Consider the following 22,011-nt stretch of genomic DNA (forward strand, 5'->3'; position numbering starts at 1 on the left):
AAAATAGACTCAAAATGGATGAAGAACCTCAATGTAAGAAAGGAAACCATCAAAATCCTTGAGGAGAACACAGGCAGCAACCTCTTCAACCTCAGCCACAGCAACTTCTTCCTAGGAACATTGCCAAAGGCAAAGAAAGCAAGGGCAAAATGAACTATTCGGACTTCTTCAAGGTATAAAGCTTTTGCTTTTATTGCTCCCCATCACTCAGCATCAGGGAAATACAAATCAAGTACAAATACAAATCAAAACCACAGTGAGAGACCACCTCACACCAGTCAGAACGGCTAAAATTAACAAGGAAATGACAGATGTTGGTGAGGATGCAGAGAAAGGGGAACCCTCCCACACTGTTGGTGGGAATGTATGCGCATGCAGCCACTCTGGAAAACAGTATGGAGTTTCTTCAAAAAGTTGAAAATTGAGCTACCTTACAACCTAGCAACCACACTACTGGGTATTTATCCTAGATACAAATGTAGTGATCTGAAGGGGCACGTGCACCTGAATGTCTATAGCAGCAATGTTCCAATAGCCAAACTATGGGAAGAATCTAGATGCCCATCAACAGACGAATGGATAAAGAAGATGTGGTGTATATACATATACAGTGGAATACTATGCAGCCATCCAAATAAAAGTGAAATTGTGCCATTTGTAATGACATGGATGAACTAGAGGGTATTATGCTAAGCAAAATATCAGTCAGAGAAAGACAATTATCATATGATCTCCCTGATATGAGGAATTTGCGAGGGAAGGCAGGGGCTGTGAGGAGTAGGAAGGGTAAAAAATGGAACAAGATGCAACCACGGAGGGAAACAAACCATAAGAGACTCTTAATCTCAGGAAATAAACTGAGGGTTGTTGAGGGGTGGGGGGAAGCGATAGGGGTGGTTGGGTTATGGCAATTGGGAAGGTATGTGCTATGGTGAGTGCTGTGATTGTGTAAGTCTGATGCTTTACAGACCTGCACCCCTAAAGCAAATAATACATTATATGTTAATAAAAATAATCTTTTAAAAAAGAAAGAAACAGATGTTTCCATGTTCAGGTTCATGAAATGGTTCCATATTTCCAATGTTAATACGCATTTACTTTACACCTATATGTGTACATTTAAAGTGGATTTCCTGCATACGACATATGCATATTGCTCAAAAAAATGATACACTGGACTTTATCAAAATTAAAAACTTCTGCTTTAGGAAGACACTGTTCAAATTTTAAAAGTATCTAATGAAAGACTCCTATCCACAACATGAAAAACTACCAAAACTCAATTAAAAAGGAAACAAGCATCTTAGTTGAAAAATGAGCAAAAGTTTTGAACAGACCCTGCCATGGAAGACATATGGCTGGCAAATAAGCACATGAAAAGACACCCAGCTTCATTGGTCATTAGGGGAATGCAAATTACAACCACTGAGACACCACCACGCAGTTATTAGAATGGTGTTTAAAAAGCCTGACAGTTGGGGCCCCTGGGGGGGCTCAGTCAGTTGTGTCTGACCCTTGGTTTTGGCTCAGGTCATGCTCTCAGAGTCATGAGATCTGGCTTCATGCTAAACACAGAATCTGCTTGAGACTCTCTCTCCCTCTGCCCCTCCCCACCATGTGCTCTCTCTCTCTCTCTCATAAATAAATAAATCTTTTTAAAAAAGCGATAATTACAGATGGATGTGGAACAGGAACTCTCATTCCACTTGTGGTGATAACAAAAAAATGACACAACTGCTTTGCAAAACAAGTCTTCTTCCCACTCCTATTCTTTTACTCAAATGAACTGAAACTTTCTGTTCAGATAAAAACCTGTACAGCAGTGTTTATAGTAGCTTTATATATAATCGCCAAAAACTGAAAACAACCAAAATGCTTTTCAACAGTCAAGATAGATAAAAAGCTATGGTACATCTACACAATGGAATAGTAATTGGCAATAAAAAGGAACAAACTACTGATTGACCTAACAAAATGGATGAATCATAACTGCTTTTAAAAAGCTGAAAGAAGGAGGACTTCAAAGCCTACATCTATTATTTCCTTTAGATGACATCCCAGAAAAGGCAAAACTATAGGAATAGAAAACGGATCAGTGAGTGAGTGTGGAAGGAAGGGGAGGATTTGAGTACAAAGCAGCTGTACCTGGGAATTTTGAGGGTAATGGAACAGTTTCTTTGTGGCATTTGATGCCTGATATACAAATGACTCGGCATTTGTCAAATGCATATATTTTACACTACAAAGAGTGAGTTTTACTGCATGCAAATTAAAAAATAATTCAACTAGGGTGTCAGGATGAAATACAGGCTGACATTAAATCCATTATATTACAGATGAGTGACATAACATCACCAAAGGAGTTGGGGGTGGCGTGGGGAGGTGGTGGCGAAGGAACTTACCCAAGTAGCTATGGAACAGAAACCGTGGCTCTCACTGGCCCCTTCCACTGGAAGCGGGTTCCAGCAGCTCTCCCGTGATTTGGTGGACTTCTAGAGCTGGGTCTTTTATATTCCAGCTGCTCTTTTCACTATAAGTTTGTCCCATGACCTGGGTTAGGTGGAGGGTTGGGAGGGGGGTTTTGGGGCAGCTCCGGATCCTGAGAAGCAGTAGAGCGCCCCCCTCCCACCTCCCCCGCAGGGCCGTGCTCCCAATGGTTGGTTGTCATTGTTATGGCAAAGGGAACAGAAACCCTGCTCACCCCAGCCCTCCAGCCCAGATAGAGTCCCAGTGGCTACCCTCTCTTCACAGCCTGGCTGGGTTCCTTTTTATTCTAGTTGCCCTTAAACTGAGGCTTTTCTTCTGTACCCTAGAGCCCTTAGTCCTGGCCCCCATGGCAGTTCCCAGGCTGGATAGTGGGGTTCCCCTCCTGATGCCCATCGCCTGCACCGCACCTGCCCTTCTCTCCATCTTCTGTGGTGTAGGAGCTCTTCAGTCAGTCCTCTGCCCTTCTTCAGGAGGAGCTTCTCTATAAATAGGTATAAAACAGGTATAAAGTCAATAAGTGTAAATTTGGTGTGTCCCTGGAGGTGAGTTCAGGGTCTTTCAGGGCATCCTCTTGGAGGGAAAGCTGTACATAATGCTGGGAAACACTGCTCTGACTAGATTCTGTAAGGGTAAGGAACTGTACAAAAAGCCACTGTTTTATAGTCGATACATTTTGTTTTATATAGGGACACAGGTTAGTAATTGTGCAATTACTTTACATGTATACTAAGATGGAACAAGTAAGTAAATAAATTCTAGATAACCAGAGCTACATTACAAGAGAGAAGTAACATGTAGACAAGGGGGGAAGGCTAGAATGAGCCAAAGTGGTGCTGGATTAAAGTCAGAGATATCAGTGTGAACTCATGTTTATTTTAATATATATAAAGAAAGATAAAGATGTAAGCATACGTGGGTTAATACACATACATATATTTGTATGCGAACTCTAGCCAGTAAAGGGACCTAGAAGCAATGAACATACCTAAAGCCCAGGTCTTGTTTTCTAAATGCCATTTTCTCCAATAAAAGGAAACACAGCTCTTTGAAGAAACAGCTTTCTCTATAGCTGGGTCAGGGAAAATACTAGATATACTTGAAGTATCTTGAAGTGTCAAAAAGTGGCAAAGTGCTTTTTTAGGAGAAGGCGTGTTGAAAGTGCACAGAAGCAGAGATAAAAGACACCTCAATGGCCAAGTAAGGAATATGTGAGCAACAAAATAATGATAGCATTGGATTCTAACCCAAAGAACAGAATAAATATCTACAATTTGATAACAATTTCTCAGTAAAGGATTAATCTTGCCTGAGGAGAGCTTTGGTCTTTGCCACCAACTCCTGGAAGATAACTTCTAAGCCCTTGGGGGTCCTGCCTGATAAAAATGTCTGTTTACTGGGAGGCCTTGGGCCATGCTAGATAATCTATGCTAACAAAGTGATGGGACGGGTGTGGGGGGGGGTTGGGGTGGCTTTGGGCCAGACAGTATCAGCGCAGTCTTCGGAGGGGCTGGAAACTACAGTCAAAGACACGGGTAATCAACTCTCTATATGTGACCCAATGCCATGAAAACTGGACACCAAAGTTTGGGCAAATTTCCCCAGTTGGCAATACTCTGTCAGTGTTGCCACACGTCATTGCTGGGAGAAGAAAATGTTGTTGGCATGACTCTACTGGGAGAGTATAACTGGAAATTCTGCACTTGGTGTCTCCTGGACCCTGTCCTATGCTCCTCTTCTCCGTGGCTGATTTTAATTTGCTCTTGTAAACAATCGTGAGGGGGCATCTGGGTGGCCCGCTTTTGATTCCAGCTCAGGTCATGATCCAGGGTCCTGGGATAGAGTCCAGGAATAGCTCCACACTCAGTGCAGAGTCTGCTTGTCCCTTCCCCACCCCCTCTCTCCCACCCCACTCTGGCTCCTTCTCTCAAATAAATAAAATCTTTAAAAAATAAATTTAAAAAACCAACTGTGAGTATAATGGCTTTGCTGAACTCTGGAGCCCCTTTAGTGACTTATTGAGCCTGAAGTGTGTCTTGAGGACCCCCAAGCTTGCAGCTGATATCAAAAGTGAGGGTGGTCTTAAGGGATTACCACATTTTGCACTAATACAAATAAGTTATTAAACAAAGCAAACAACAAAGTATGAGAGAAGGGACAAATCTTCCTTGCAGAATTCCAAATAAAAATATGTAAGGGGAATGAGAACAGAAAAATCACTGCTAAAACACTACAGTAAGGAATGGATGCAGGCAAGATCTACCAATGAGTGTGAAAAGGAGGTAGCAACACTTAGAGAAGCAGGATACTTGCAAAACATCCTTCCAAATGGGTACTAGATACTGTAGTGGTTTCAGCTTATGTCCATAGATTATTTGATACTCTTCCCTCCAAGATGTGGGCTTAATTTCTCTCCTCCTTGAGCATGAACTGGAATTAGTAGTAATTCATTTCTAATGAATAGAATATGAGAATGAAAAGTAGTAACCAACCTTATAATGGAGAAAATTGGCAGACATTATCTTTACCAAATCATCGAAATTCGTATCACCATAGATCATGTTGATATGGTGTATCCCTTGCAATGATGTGATGATGAGATTAAAATTTTGCTGTATTCTCTCCCAAAAATAAATAATGCTACTCTGGTCATGAGAAAACACCAAATAAACCCAGCTTGAGAGGCACCCTATGTGGGACTTGACTAGAGTTCTTCATAAATGGCAAGGACAGGAAACAGGGAGACTGACAGGGCGTCACAGATTGGAGGAGACTGTTGTGAGTGGTGTGCTGGGCGGGATCCTGGAACCAAAAAAGGACATTGGTGGAAAAGCTGGTGAAATCTGAATAAATTCCAGTTTTGTTCAAGTATGATGCCAATGTTAATTTCTCAGTTTTGATAAGTGCAGCAAGTGTACTACTCCCTGGGGAAGCTCACTCATTGTACTATCTTCGTAACTCTTCTGTAAATTTAAAATTATCCAAAAGACAATTTTTTTTTTAAAGACTGACCATATCAAGTGGGTAAAGACGTGGAATAACTAGAACTCTCACACCTTGCTGGTTGAAATGTTTAAACAGTAAATAATATACCCGATTTTAAAAAGTTTGGCAGTTTCTTAGGAAAATAAACATACACATAACAGTATGTCTCGGCCATTGCATTCCTAGGCATTTACCAAAGGGAAATGAAAGAATCAGCCTTATACACAAATAAGTCTTCTATATGAATATTCATAGCAACATTATCAGTCATAATCAAAATGTGGAAACAACACAGACATTCAGGAAATTATTGGTTAAATAATTTATGGTATATCCCTACAATAGAATACTACTTAGCAATAAAAAAGAATGAAATATGGATATAAAATAATAATGCTGAGTGAAAAAAGCTAGGCTATCCCCACCCCTAAGAAGAATACATAATGACTCCATTTTTATAAAATACTAGAAAATGTAAACCAATGACCAGTGACAGAAAACAATTCAGTGATAGTCTGAGTGGTAGGGGCAGGACAGGGAGGGCTAAGAGCAAGGGACTTCTGAGAGGCAAGAGAGTGACAGGTAGGTTCATTTTGTAAGGTAATTGTTTCACAGGTGTGTACATAGGTCAGAACACATATGCTTGTCTAATTTAAATACATACTTTGTCAAGTAGAGCTCAAAAAAGCTGTTTTTAACAAGAATGACATGAAAAGATGTTTTAATATATTAACCGAAATCAAATCAAATCGCGTAAAAACAAGTGCTGTATAATCCCCTTTGAAACAGAACTTATTGATTTAGGTTCCAAATGCATAATCAAGTGACTAAAATACTGTGTAATTAACAGACACTGCTCTAAGAGAAAATGCCCAGGTGAGTCAGAGGAAGGGGAAAAAAGTGAGTATGCTACCCTAAAAACTCCACAATCTTAGGGACTTGATACAACATTTTCTCTTTCCTGTTCATGCTCCATACTCCATGTTGGTTGGCAGGACGTCCTCCCTGTTCCTAAACGAAGCGGCTTAAAGAATGACACTTAGCAGTACTTAGGAATACTGCTCCAAGCTAGATAAAGTTTACACCTCTGGTATTCTCTTTATTTACACCGCTCCCCCCACCCCCAGCATTTTGTACTTTAACATTTTCTAAAATGAGCATGTATTACTACCACAAGGGGAAACAAAATTACACAGAACAAAAGGTCTGTGTATGAAAGACAAATGTGACCAAACACTGAAAAGCAGAGTGCTCTTTTGACCTTGATTAATGTTTCAAAATTGAAGTCTAGTGAGATAATTGAAATAGAAGCCAAAAGAAAGTGAAATGCGAAATGCGAGGTCTTTAGAAACTCGGTTCTTAATATTGATGCGCTTTCTGATGTTTCTCTATAAATAATAGATCACAAAATGGATGTTTGGCACAGAGTTGCTTTTAAAAGTGCATTTTCCAATTCTTGACAATGCAAAAAAAAAAAAAAAGGATAATGTAGAAGAGACTAAGGACAAGACATAAACAAATGCTGATAAAGTAACACAGGGAGCTGATCACAGACAAGCACGTCACCATTATCATCCAACTGGCTTTCACGCAAAAAACAATGACATATTTTAATATATTCCATCCTAACAAAATACAATTGTGAATAAGTTTGTTCAATAAACCACTTCCACGTACATGTCTGTAATAGTAGTGCTTTGTAAATCTAATTACAACTGACTATTTTCAACAAATTATCCTTCAGACAATTTTTTTTTGGTGGGGGGAGGGGAGTCTGGCATGTTTGTAACAGAAAAAATAGTGATAGTAATAATCATGCCAGGTACAAAAGCCTAACTTAGACCAGTCACTGTGCTATGGATTTATAGGAATGCTAATCCTTAGAACCATCTTGAAAGCAAGGTATCTTATATGGATGTTGCTTACAGATAACAAAATTGGTGTTCAGATGTGAAGTAACTTGGTCAAGGTCACCAATCCACAGGAAGAATGTGGCGTGTTTCTCACTCTGGTATGTGGCCTTCTCTTGTTTCATAATGTACTCACCCGGAGGGACTTCCCACTCTTGTCAATGCCTTGAACCAAAAAGCTACTATTTTCCAGGCACTGTTCTAGACTCTGGATATGCAGAGAGAAGTCTAGTAGCTAGATTTGACTTTCAGGAACCCAACATAAGCAGCAGCACAGGAAGCAAGTGTCTAACCAGAGCTGTGGAGAGAACACTGAGAAAAGTGGAAGGGACAGCTGAGCCCCTGGGAGTGGAGGCAGGGGCAGAAGTGAGTCGGCACTGAGCAGGTGGGAGGCATGTCTTCCTGGAAGTCCTTGGCTTGGTGGAATCTAAAAATGATAATTAGACAAACGAGGAAGGAGAGAAGGGATTCCAGGAAGAGGCAGTTTATGTGAGTCAAGGGGAGACAAAAGTTTACAGGAGGTACCTGCCTTTGTTTCAAGCGTGGCCAGACTTGAATGATTGAATTCAAGTGATTGAATGCAGGTACATGCCTCCTGTGACTGAATGCAGGAGACAGAGCCTCCTCAGCCCCTTAAAGTCACAAGTGCTAATCAGAACATGGCTGTGTGCCAGACTTGAGCCAGGATTCCACAGCCCGCCTCCCCTGGGCACTGCCACACATTCTCACCAACAACTCGGAGTAACTGTAACGCTGTGACCTGTTCGGCAGGTCCTCTCATTGCAGCAGAGCTGCTCTCTCCCTGGAAGCCTCTGTGCCAGGCAGACACTCACTCCAGCTATCCTTGCCTTTAAGGTGGGCCACAATGGTTTCTTCCAGAAACATGGAAATCTTCCAGATACCGGAAACCAAGACTTCCTTACAAGCGTCACCCACACCCGTCCCAGGACTGTCCTGACTACAGGGCCCCATGTTCTCTAAGTCCTCGGGAGTGCTGATCCCCTAGGTAAATGTGCACCCTTCAGAGCTCCTTGGTGCTGTCTGTCTGGTCATCTCCTAAGACATCCACCTTCCCTGGGCCTACTGAGAATAGCAGAGAAGAGTCACAGGATGGCCCAACTGGTGCCGCTGGGGAGTCATGGTTACCGATTGCAGCTGAGCAAGGCTCCACAAAATATGAGCAAGAGACATATTCAAAATTATAGTAAGCTTCTTTTAAAGTCAAGGAAAATGTGAATGTGTGCCTACTGTGCTTACTAGGGTTTGCGATGTTCTAGGGCAGAGTCGGAAGTGACTAATACCTAGGCATATCACGACAAGTTACTGAGTTCAAGGGCAAAGAATCCTTGGAAATCCAGGTGTAAAAACATTACCTCTAAGGAGGCAAATCCATGATGGCCTTGGGCTTCAGCACGGTAGTGGTGACTGCTGGAAAATGGTGGGGCACCACCACAGTGGTTCTGTACTTTTAGTGGAAATTAGAAGCTTCTGGAGAGCACTGTGGACCCTCACTCCATATGCGTTCTGATTTAGTACACCTTGGGTGGACTACCATTTGTTCTGCTGGGAGATCTGGACTTACACTTTTAAGGCTGATCAATAGAGAGAGGAGAGAATGTGGTACAAGAACAATGTATCCAGTATTCGTTTTGTGTGTGTAAGACAGCACAAGTCTCAAACACACAAGGCTTCAAGAGAGAACTTGCTAGCCATAGGTGTGGATGAAGTCCATCCAACTAAAGGACAGGTCCAGATGTACTCAGCAGTGAAGAACCCCGGTCTCAAACGAAGAACTGAACTTACTGCAGAATGAAACTGAGCATAAATGGCTGTGGTTATAGAAGACAACAGAAAGTGAAAATCTCAGCATGAGGTTGGGGGATGGGGACTTCCACTCCTTCCATCATCCCAGCGTCCTCCAGCTGCATCACCACCAGGAAACAAAAATGGTTTTACTTTACCTCATGCCTTACTATCTGCTAAGCACGGTGTTAAAAACTATGCATCATCTCATTTCTTATAACCTGGGGCAGGTAATTGTTATTCCAACTTCAACAGAAGGGCACAGAGAGTGGGTACCTTTGCCATGCTCACCCAGTTGATTGTCAGAGCCCGAGATACTGTGACATCAAGATTGGCAGGATTACTGTTTTATGAGAACCCTTTAATAACGTAGCATTTTACTACTATTGCTTTAATCAGTAAGCTGTGTCTTGGTCTCTCCTGGGGACCTCTTCCTCCTTTCCTCTAACCCTACTACAACCAGCAAGTATACTTCGTTCAAAGAATTCAGGAGGGATGTGGGGGAGAAGTGGTACAAAATCTTGGACCCTAAAGTACTTTTTCTCAAACTTTGTGTGTACAGTTTACCTGGGGGGGATCCTGTTAAATTGCAGCTTCCGATTCATTAGGACCTTGTGTGGAACTTGAAATGACTTCCAAGTTTCCAGGTGAGATTGTGGGGCCATTTTGAGTAGCAAAGCCCTACACCACAACTCCAAACCAGCTTCTCTTTGACACCTAACTGGTTGGTAGGTGTAGCTCCTGCAGCTATTAATGAAGAGGTGCTTTGCTTCACATAGCTTCACATAGTTTCTTGTGTAAACACCTTTGAAAACCTGGCAGGGATGAGGTTTGAGAGACACACACAGGGACTGACACGAGTTTCAATTTGAGTTCCTGTAATTAACAGAAGTAACGTCTACCATTAAAAAGGGAAAATCATAACAAACCTCTTGCAGTGAGGAGGGATCAAGTGTTTTTATTTCTCTGCCTTTCATGGTAAGGATAGACAATGTTTAAAGTAATAAGTGGAGGTGAAAATACAGACTATTTAAAATTATAATTGCAATCATTACGAGTGACCTATAACAAGTAATTACAGGTGCAAAGTGGATCACAGGGAGGGCCATACTGGGTGTCCCAGGACAATACTGTAGGGGGCAACAGTCCGAACTATGAGGTACTCCCTGCCACTAAAAACACACTACCTTGAGGGGTGCCTGGATGGCTCAGTTGGTTGGGCATCTGCCTTCGACTGGGGTCATGATCCCAGGGTTCTGGGATCCAGTCCCACATCAGGCTCCCTGCTCAGCGGGAAGCCTGCTTTTTCCTCTGCTTGAAATCTGTCAAATAAAATCTTAAAACAAACAAACAAACAAAAAAAACCCACACACACGACCTTGAATAGCAGCAAGTTCAGGTGCTTCTTCAAACTAATTCCCTAATACTTCACAAGAGCAGAACCCATTTTTCTCTTGCTCACTGTTGTATAGCCAGTGGTCAACACACTTCCTGGGACATACTCTAGATATTCAACAAATATACAGATATGCTGAAGACTCAAGAGGGTAAAATGTATAAAAATGGCATTTTACGAAGTCCTAGAAACAAATAAATGTCTGCTATTCTGGCACATGGACTAGGAATTTGGCTCCCAAATATTAATATACACTGGTAGATGCCATTAAATACTGATAGATCCATGAAATCTATAATTGGATTTAATTTATGTATTTTGCTCTATGGCAGAAATGTTCCATTTTTAACAAAATCTTGGTCATACCTCTAGTAGTCAATAGCTAGTGAGATGGGTTTAAAAGATTAGTTTTCTGCTAACTCCAGTCACGTGAATGTTGTTTATGGGTCTCAATTATTCTCTTGAGCTCCTGTAGGCACACTGAGTAAATAGACAAACGACTTAAGGACCTTTCCCAAGAAATCTCCCTTGTTCCCTAGCGATTCCTTTTGAAAAAAAGACTCGGCAAATGCAGAAAATGGGTGGATGGTGAGTTTTAGAGTCTGTGTAAGTGCCTAGTAACCAGTGTGTGTCCATCAGAATCAACTGTTGAATCTTACAAATACATAATATTGGTTTAATGCACTGCTGTTTATAATAGGAAACAGTGAAGAAGTAAATCTACATTATAGGGGCCTAAATTATGGTGTATAATATAATGCAACCATTAAAAATCAAAATAATGGCATCCCATAGTGCACTTGCTACAACCAGGCACGATTCTCTAAGGGCTTGGGTGTGGTAAATTCATCTTTATAACCAATTTATCACATTTCACAGAAGGGAAGAGGAGTAAAATAGCTCCTTAGGTCAAACAGTTGCACAGTGGAGTTGGGATTCAGCCAAGGCCGTCTGGCAGAATTCATGCTCATAGAACCTCTGTGGTATACCCTACTTCTGCAGCATAGGGAAGGACCTACACGACAAAAGTCTCTGACGATTTCAGTGAAAAAGTTTTTGAAATCAGCAAAAAAATACAATTTCACTTGATTTTTTTTTTTTTTTTGAGTATTAAAAACGTTTGCAAGGACACAATATAAGTGGTTTCCACTGAGGAACCGGCTGGGAGCATAGAAATGGGAATTTATTATTTTTCAATGTCCTTACAAGCATGTGTTTTGTAATAAATATACAATATGCCAGTTACCCAACTCCTTTCTTCCCTAGCCTCCCCCTCTCCCCCATCATCTATGGCATACAAATAAGCACAAAAAATGCACACATCCCTATGTTACCATATTAGCCAGTAGGTTCAGGGCAGAGCCAAACACTTTATTTTAAAGAGTTTTAATGGACTCCTGGTTAATAATGCTGTAAAAAGTTTACTTACCTCTAATTTACTCTGGATTTATCATTAAGACATCATTTCCTTCAACACCACATCTGCACAACTTCATACTTCAGCTTATTTCCATACACTAAATTATTTCAACCACTTAAATTGAAATATTTTTAAAATATACTACATAGCTACAATTTTATGTGCTATTAAACTTCATTTGAATTATTTGATGACTCTAGGCTTTTATGATGGTATGTGTGCTAACTGTGCTATTCCTCATCCTCTACTGAGGTATGTTCTCCTCAGGTACCCACGCTGGAAAATCAGATAATTTGCATACACTACTTGACTGGGTTAATTGAGTCAAAAAGAGCTTATGTGGAAAAGGACCTGACAATGTGTAGATTTTTCTAAATCCTTTCATTTGAATGTATGAGATTCTGACACCTGATGTTTTTAATGTCTCAGACTAAATTCAGTGTGACTGGATTTTTAAAGCAAGAGTTTGACTACTTGAGGTATTCCCTCAGTCCTTGAATTTCTCTACAGTAGTCGGGCCCAGTGGCCCTCCAATTTTAGTATATATGTGCTGCCGAAGCAAGCACCCCGGTGGCCCTCCAAACTCTGTTTTTGATATTTCTGGTAGTGCAGCATCTCTTAAAGCAGCCCATTCTGGCACTGGATTAGTACAAACTTTAAAAAAAAGAAAAGAATTGTTATTATCTTTTTCTGCGTAGATTCCATCCCACTGGTCCTAGTTCTTAAAGTGTGAATTGTTTGCATAAGTGATCATACAAACCCAACAACCAAGAAACATTAATAATTGTCTTCTGTACTTTACTAAACACTTTGTGTTTAATATATTTTAAATTATAAATAAATTACAAGGAACTCCTAAAAAATTTAATACAAAAATATTACAAGTTAGGACAAATAAGCATTGAGATATGACATTTAAGAAGAAACATGCAGAAAAAGTAGCATAGGGTTAACATTTCATTGTTGACAGAGAGCTTTGGTACAGCAGAGAAAAGCACCATAAATCTACTGTCCATAGTGTCTTTTCCTCCACTGCATTTTGCAAATGAATATATTGGGTGAACAGTAAACTTTCATCTGCTACTATGTATAATAGGTGAGAAATTTGATCTATTTCAAAGTGTGAGAACTATGAAATTAAAAATAACCCCTTCTATGACTACTGAAACTGATTTGGTTTTACCTTAAATTTAGATGGATTATAATCCTTAGTAGTCCAACACTTTCTGAAAGTGTGAAATGCAGAGTATTATTCATCTATGCCATGCAATAAAAGTTAACCCTTTGAAAATGAAAGACTGGCAGCTCTAGCAACTGTAAAAACTTATCACTTAATAAAACATGACAAGTCTTTGCCTGTGTTAGTTTCTGCTTAAGGAAATGAAAGGGAAAGGCAGAAGACCTGAAGAATAAAAGTTTCTTAAAAAAAAAAAGGGGGGGGCTCAATGATTCTTTTAAAAAGTCTCTAACTCTCAAGAGCTGGGATTAATTAAAACCGGAAGGTGACTAGTATCGTTCTTCAAAGATACAAGGTTTGTTAGCAACATAAGCAACTAGCTAAGAAGAAAATTATTAAATTAGAATTGATTTATATGAAGAAAAAAATGTCACTAAGGAAGTTGAAAATCCTGCCCTAAAATCTTCAGCAACATATATACACACGGTTTTGTGCTTAACTTGCACACTAAGCAAATGAATCTGAGGTCTCTTTTAGTTTATGTGAAATGATGTCCTTTAAATACAGCATTATTTTCCAAAATAATTCCAAAGCGATTGTTACTTCTTAGCTGATTAAATGCTCTATTATTAATAAAAATAGTAAATAATCCCTTCATTTAAAAAATCTCATCTGTGAGAAGTAATAAAATAGTAAAATTTGTAATTTCATCTATGGGCTTCCTTTAAAGTATCTATCTTAGAAAACAACACACTTACGGAAAACAGTGGGTTTGGGTTCTGATGGCAGTTGTTGTAACTGATTCAACACCAATGTGGTAGAGAACAGACATGTTGTTATGTCATGAAGGCTAACTCAGAACAAAAAAAGTTTATTCTACAATAAACATTGGAGAAGTAAATGCAATTAAAATGTAAACAAGAAATTGTAAACAAGAAATAGCATCCCTCTCTCTTTACTTGACTAGTAAATAATCTATACAAACCACATAGATATCAAAGGTTTCATATATGTACACAGCCAACATAATATCAAAATATATTTTATTCTGGACCTCTTTCAGATCTGATTCAAATTACAGTTGTCAAAGCAATACAATGCAAAGGGAAACCGCAACAACAACAACAACAACAAAAATGTGCCTAGAAAGGATAAAAGGGTCATTGGGGACAAATCATTGTGATGTGGAACCAAAGTACATCATGAGTGTAATTAACATGGTCCAGGACAGCAGAGAACATCTGGATCAGTCTTCCTTGCACAAGAATCATGAAAACTGAACAAGAACGTTCTTTAACACGTACAAAAAACTGTCATGGGCTGGTTTACACTTTTACAACAGTTTTAAAGTTAACTGGATAACTAAAGAAATGGTGCAGACATTTTAATCCAGTGCTATAGGTAGGCTCACAGAATTAGACCCAAAGGATTTGCCAAAATCAAAATAAGAACATCATAGCTACAATGTCAAAGTCAGTTAAGAAGAAAATTGCTTCTGTATTTAGGGGTCACAGAGCCACAAAACGCAGTCTGTGTTTGCTTTTAATGAGATGGATAAGTAAGTACATTGGACTTAGATACAACATGCAGAATGTTTTCTTGAACTTATGCAGAAACTCCAAGAAAACATCGTAAAACAGCTTACTAGGAAAGAAAAAGATGCCCTAGTTATTCACCCTGCTTCAACACTGTCAACAGAAAGGCAGAAATAAAGAATGCTATTAATACTTGAGAACTACTGATATTAGACATCAAATTTCTAAATCAGTGTATTAAAAAAAGTGAACACTTCCTCATTTTTCTCTCATCTACATTTAACTAGAATCATGTTAAAAAAATTGATATTGAATGTGACACTTCAGAGCTACTACCGGAAGGAGTAATTCTTAACTTCCCTACTCTCCTTCCATCCCTGCTGATTCAGAAGGAAAAACAAAAACAAACAAACAAAAAACCAACCAGGGTCTCTTGTAGATTTGCTGCTATTCCCCAAAATGTTGGCATTTGCTGCCATGCCACAATGTTGGTCCACTGAAAGAGAATTTCCGTGGAAACAGTCAACAGTAATTCACCAAACGCAAGCACCACCCCTTAGCATGTGAGAGTAAATGCAGGTTCTATAGAAATGTACAATGTGCTTAAGATGAAAACGGTTTTGAAAAGAGTAAACAGCACTGCATTTTAGATTTATTTTTCCGCTTACCTAGTAAAATCTAACATTTTTGCTCACATAAGGACAATCATTTGTGAATCACAGGTGATTCCTTCAAACAGCAAAAATGCATACTCCTCTTCAGGCCTCTAAGCAATAATAGTTTACATTACTCTTAACAAAATCATTCTACATAAACAGATAGCTCCTTAAAAATAGTACTCTCTCATTAAATCTAATTTGACAGAAAGAAGTCTAAGGAAAAAAGGAGTGCTTTATAAGTGAAAAAGTACAAATCTTTGGCCTTTCTCTTGACATTTTTATATGTCAAAAAGCAAAAAACCTTCATGTAATTCAATCTAGTAATTACTTTTTGCACCATAATTTGTTTTTACACCACAAAAGGAGGCACTTTCAGTATCTGTAAAAGGTGTTTAATCCTAAAACATACTTACCTAGAGAATTATTAATTAAAACAGAATTCAATATACTCTAAAATCTATTAGGAAATTAAAAGTTACCACTTCTAAAAGTCGTTTGAAAGTCAATGATGGTACCTGATCAATGACAGAAATGGGGATTGGAACAGATACAAGAATGTATGCGATTCCTACATGGAGAAAAAAAAGAAGATATTCCTTTATGGAGTTTAAGAGTGACAGCTGCTCTTTCTTTATTCTACTTTAATCAATGAGTACTCTATTCATTCAAGTTTTCCTTTCTAATTTTCCTTTTAAGTTTCTTACAGTAGCTTGTACAACGATATACAATGAATACCATAAAACATCTACTGGAATCAGTTGATCTTTAGGAATAAGTTCTCAGGAAAAAAAGGAAGGAAAAACGAGCCAAGAACCTCAAATACAGAATTGTGCAGGCCGTGAAACTTGGTCTCTTACAATCAAGTTACTGCTCAAATTAGAGGCAATCTTACTTTTGTCTACTGGAGCAGCATCGTGGCACATCAGCAGGCAATGATGATGTTGAGAACAGCAGCAAAAACAAACGACTGTATGCTCATGAAGAACCCAAGCCTACAAAATGGATACCTTTCCAATAAGTTTATACTTAAAAGACCCAAGATTTTAGGATAATAAAGCTCTGTATTTATAATCTTTTATATGTCCTATTGTGGCTATTATGCTTAAGTAAAACAGCTAAAGATTAAAAAAAGAAAGAAAGAAAGAAAAGGTGACAATACCATCAAAAGGTAGCTGTCTACTCTGGCAGCTATACTGCAGAACTTCTTGACTATCTTTTAATCAGCTGGGGGGAAAACGTCAATAACTGTATGCAAATGAATAAATTGTCCATATCAAAATACAAAAGTACTATCAATAATCACCTCTGACTTTCAGATTTAAATTCAGTGCAATTGACAGATGCATCACTAAAGGAAAATGCAGCTTAACCTACTCAAAACATTTGTGTCTATTCCTGGGAGCACATTTAAAAATTATTGCACAGATTTTTAAATTTTTATTTATTTTTTTTAAACAATAACAGAGGTCAACCACAGGTATGGACCTCTAGCAATAAAAGCAGGATTTCAAGTGCCAGATACTCAGCATATTAGGTTTCCTACATAGGTCACAGGGTAATAGTTCTAAATATCTATAATGTGATCCAAAACCCTAAAAACAGCTGGCACAAAACCATCATGAATGACTGCCTCTCTGGATGGAAATTTTAAAAAATATTATTACAGTATCATAGTCCCCACTAACAACAACTGGGGTACATATAACAATGTATTGTGAAATTAAGTGTATTTACTCTCTTTACCAATAGCAAATGCTATCCTACCTTAGTAAAACCAAGACTTGCTTCAATCAATGCTGTTTTGTAAAAACAGCAAAACGACAAATGCTGAAAATCAAAGCTGCGTTTACTTGGGTTAAATCGGTTTCTATTTCAACTTAAAACACAGGTTAAAATTTTAGTAGTAAAGGCCTCAAAATAATTAGTGACAGAAATAGTGTTATAAATTTGCTAAGCTTAGTAATAACTCCTTAATTAAAATCTTTGAGATAAAAATTTGACAACCATTCTCTTCAAAATGGACACTTGTGGATACTTCCATTAATCATGACAAACCTGTTAGTCATACATATAAACACAGCCCCGTGGTGCTATCTATCATTTGCACATTCTGTGTATTTTAGCTTTTAGTTGCATGAACACAAGAAGAGGTTTGCTCTGATACCTTATCTTTCAGAAAATACTTGACATTATAAACAGAGTAAAAGACATGATATAGTAGTGATTACTAAGAAAAAAAAATAGCAGCTTAAATCTATCCATATTTGAAAAAAATGTAGTCACAAGTACCACGAACGCAGAATCAGAGCAGCAGGGAGCTTAGTGCAATTATACCTTTTTTTTTTTTTTTTTTAAATTCTGAATCACTGCTATTTAAAAACACCTTGAAGCAAGTCTTTTGTTTTAAAGATTGTTTTTAAACTAAGGTAGCAAACATTTTGCCATGTAATGGCAGTGTTATATGCCGTTATCTTGCTTTGTATAAAGAAAAACAACATGAGAGATTTTTAATACTGGAGTTTGGTTACATTACATATTTAAGCTTCTACATAGAATGATGGACACTTTGAGAAGCTAATCCTTATCCAGAAACATTTTAATCTCTTAAAAAACAAAGCAAAACAAACAAACAAACACAACAACAACAAAAAAAAACCCCAAACCTACTTTGCTCCTTTTCACAATAGTGCACATTTTAACCATAATTTAGTTATGGCTACAAAACATCAGAAGATTTTTTTTATGCATCTTCTCTATGGTATTAAAAAAAAATTGTGCCCTTCTAGTCTTTAATTGGCAGAAATATGTCCCAAAAAGAAACTATAGCATTTAAGCCACATCACCAAAAAAGAACAAAAAAACAAAAACAAAACAACAAAACAAAACAAACAAACAAAAAAAAAAAACAAAAAAAACAGAGCATAATATCCTTTCACTGATGTGTCTTACAGATTGACATGACCAAAAGTCATCTATTTTCATTCAACTTCCAATTCCCCCTTCCACAACATGCACCAATTGAATATATGCTCTGGGAGCCATAAAATGTACCAAACATCTATCTCTTCAAAAGAATGCATTAAAATATTTTTAAGAATTTTTTGTTTAAAAGGTGAAAAAAATATAAACAAGAAACTGATTCACTCCCTTACTTCATGCATCCATAAACTAAACCAAAAACAAAGTTTAAAAGCAAGAACAAACTACTGCTGCAAGTTTTTGTTAAGTCCATTTTCTCTGTACATACAAACTGCTCAACTACTGAAGGGAAAAAAGAATATAATCCATGGTGTCTTCTGATTCAAAGGGGAGAAACAAGGCTGTCATTAGTATCCAAAAACTGGTACACATATGGGCTGCTTTTATAACGCATATTTCTCTCTCTCTTCTGTTTTTCATATCCAAAACTTCTAAATGCTATTTTAGGGGCACAGCAGATTAGATTCCAGCACTTGGTGAACAGAATTCACAAGCTGTGACAAAATTCTGTCATCTTCAGGGTGCAATTTTGTTTATATACACTGTATGTATATATTTCTTTTAGATTTGGCTGTAGTGGACTGGCCATGGTTCAAGTGGGACTATAGCAGTACATGGGTCAGGGACAGTCATTTTGGCTATGTACACATTCATAGTCGGTCCATGGCTTCCAACTAGTAGCGCTATTTCCGAAGGTCTAATACACAAACCTGTAAGAAATTAAAATAATCAAAAGTGTGTTAAGAATTTCATTGTACATTTTTAGTGTAATGTTTACCTCCTAGTTCATGAATCTGGTAAAGCAACATTAATCACGGGACTGGGCACTTAACGAACAGAAATCAGACAAATTGTCTAAGAGGTGGAGAAAACAACTACAGGCTAACACTATAGAGAAAGAACCATGGCTAAAATTTTGAAGATCTACTCTCTGTTAATTAAAAAACAGAAAAGAATATGCTCAAGATAGACCATTTCCTATCTTTTGGGCCTAAGTGAAAGAGATCTCAGATTATATTAAGCTATACCTTCAAAAAACAGCTAATGGCTAATAGCCTCTTCATTTTCCCTTTGCTTTCAGAGCTTTGAAAGCCAAAACTATTATTTCTGTTAAGAGCTGGCCAACGTCATCCTGAAAGTCCTTCAGTATCACACGTTCCTCAGTGCAGGACTCAACTGCCTCTACGCGCCCCGCCCTGGGCCACCAACACTCTTCCACAAGGAAGACAAGGTAGAAATAGGCATTAAAAATTCAAATCTCTCTCAGAGCGGTATTCTTCTACATTCAATTTCATCAACAAAGGTTTCCATTAAAAATAACCATCCATTTCTTGGTTATGAAGATACGCTTTTGGCAAACCCAGCCTATATTTTATTCATATTATTTGAGTGAAATAAACAAAAATATACAACCTCCAGTAAAAAAGATCAGTGCCATAAAATGTATTTTGAAAAGAAGACTTGTAGTCACGACCATAATAAGCCACATTTATTTACTATGCTTACACACCCACCCCCTTGGAAACACTTCATTATACTTACTGAACCATCTGATGCACTGGCTCCAACTTTGTCTCCTGCTGCATTCCAGCAAACTTCAAAAATTCCACCTGTTCCCCTATAGCTGTGAACTAGAGCACCTGTCTAAAAAAATGAAAAACACATTCTTAAAAATGAGAACATATATTATTATAAATCCAAATTATTGAGGTAAAAATACTATTATGGCATTATTTCAAGCAATCAGATAGACTTTAGCTTTGACTCCAAAATAAATTTAAAGTTTTGAAATACTAGAAATGTGATGATCCTTCTATAAAATGATAACACTTGCCTGCTCTCAACAGATCACACACACACGCGCGCTCTCTCTCTCTCTCTCTGTTTCTCCAGTAGTGATAACCATTCTTAGCTATCTTTGGCCTCCTTGAGATACAGTTAACCATTGAGTAAACATTCAATGTATGACTTATCATAAATAAACTGTTGTTGCTGAAGGGTGGTACATAAGTACAGCTAACATGTAGAGACACAAAATGAAGTTTGAATTTCTTTGATAAAACATCCTAAAGAGAAAGTATAATAAACTAGTAAAGACAATTCCAGTGTTAAGTCTGTTAAATTACTGTATGTATATTTACTGAGAACCCCCTAAGATAGAGGTGATTAAAAAAAAGGGGGGGGGGCGCCTCAGTGGCTCAGTGGGTTAAAGCCTTTGCCTTCGGCTCAGGTCATGATCCCAGGGTCCTGGGATCGAGTCCCGCATCAGGCTCTCTGCTCAGCAGGGAGCCTGTTTCCCCCACTCTGTCTGCCTGCCTCTCTGCCTACTTGTGATCTCTGTCTGTCAAATAAATAAGTAAAATCTTTAATAAATAAATAAATAAAGGAAACCAAAATTATTCAGCCACCCACTGAATAATTAAACTTAGCAAAACAAACAAACAAACAAACAAAAAAACCAAACCATATTTTCCTAGGAAACCAGTCATTCAACAGGGCAAAGATCAGAGACTCTGCTGTGAGAATCTGGGAAACAAAAAATATGCTTCCAGTTTTCTGTCCAGCAGAAGTATGTCTCAGCTTTATGAAAACCTAAAAAAGTAAAACTAGAGGTAGCAGATCTACCTAAAAACAACATGGCAGCAAGTCATGTACCTGTAAATACCAGCCAATCCTAATTTAATTACTTAGCCAGAAGTCTCTTTTCCCTTGCTTTCCTCTTCTAGAAACCACAGGTGCATTGCTACAGCTGATCACATCAGAAAGGTTCAACTGTTTTCTTCCCCCTACCTAAATTTTTTTGCAATTTAAAAGATTAATGAAAGTGTGAGTCTAGTAGGTATTGAGTATATTTCCATGGTTAATCAGGAGAAAGGAGTGGCACCAACAAAATCTAAAATCAATGTATAGGAATTAAAATCTACAGGACAGTAAGCTTTGGTGCTTAAAAAAACCAACTTTCTTTACAAAGCACTTAGCAATTTCTAAGCTCAGAGTAGGATATAATTGAACTAAATATCATAGTCAACAAACTAGAGCTATAACATTAACGGAGACCAATGGATTAATACAACTGACCTGTGAAATGTATGGGTAACATATTATATGAGTGACAATCCAAATGAGGAAAGAAAAAAACTTGATTTATATTTGACAAAAAGACAGTGAGTGCACTAAAAATTCACTAGATATAAGTTTACTATTTTCAAACTTAAAAAAGTAAAATGATACTTTTTTTAAATAAATAAAATCTTAAAAAAACCCTATGCTAACAATGCAGGTATATACAAATGTCTATCAATGCAGTATAAGAGAATTTATTAAAAAAAAAACCACAGTAAGAACATGGTATATGAAAGAAGTGGCATTATGAGACAGCAAAGGGGTAAACAGTGTTTAGATAACTGGCTAGCCATTAGAAATGTAAAAATTAGATCTCTACCTCAAATCATACATGTAAAAATCAATACCAAGGGGATTAAAAATATAAATTAAAAAATAAAACAGTGAGAGCATAAAAGTGACAGAATCTTAATACCTTTATTCACAAAAAATGTCAGGAAGTATGGAAGAGAAGTTAATAAAAATAGTTACTTGCAGGGGATCAGGAAGAAAATGGGAGCTCTAAGACTTCCCAGTGTATACCTTTTTAGTGTTTAGGTG

At 37.9% G+C, this 22,011-nt stretch overlaps 1 protein-coding gene across 3 annotated transcripts in view; it reads right to left on the reverse strand.

Moving 5' to 3' along the window:
* Positions 1–14,201: 14,201 nt before the first annotated feature.
* Positions 14,202–22,011, reverse strand: part of TBL1XR1 (TBL1X receptor 1) — a 170,271-nt gene continuing 162,461 nt past the window's right edge. For all 3 annotated transcript variants that reach the window (XM_044251818.1, XM_044251816.1, XM_044251817.1), the window contains 2 exons: positions 19,891–19,992; positions 14,202–19,058 (listed from right to left, as the gene is read on the reverse strand). In XM_044251818.1, coding sequence (XP_044107753.1) covers positions 19,032–19,058; positions 19,891–19,992 — 129 coding nt within the window. In that variant the 3' untranslated portion in view covers positions 14,202–19,031. The remainder of the gene's footprint in view (positions 19,059–19,890; positions 19,993–22,011) is intronic.

Source organism: Neovison vison, chromosome 6 (genome assembly GCF_020171115.1).
Source record: "Neovison vison isolate M4711 chromosome 6, ASM_NN_V1, whole genome shotgun sequence".
NCBI lineage: Eukaryota > Metazoa > Chordata > Mammalia > Carnivora > Mustelidae > Neogale > Neogale vison.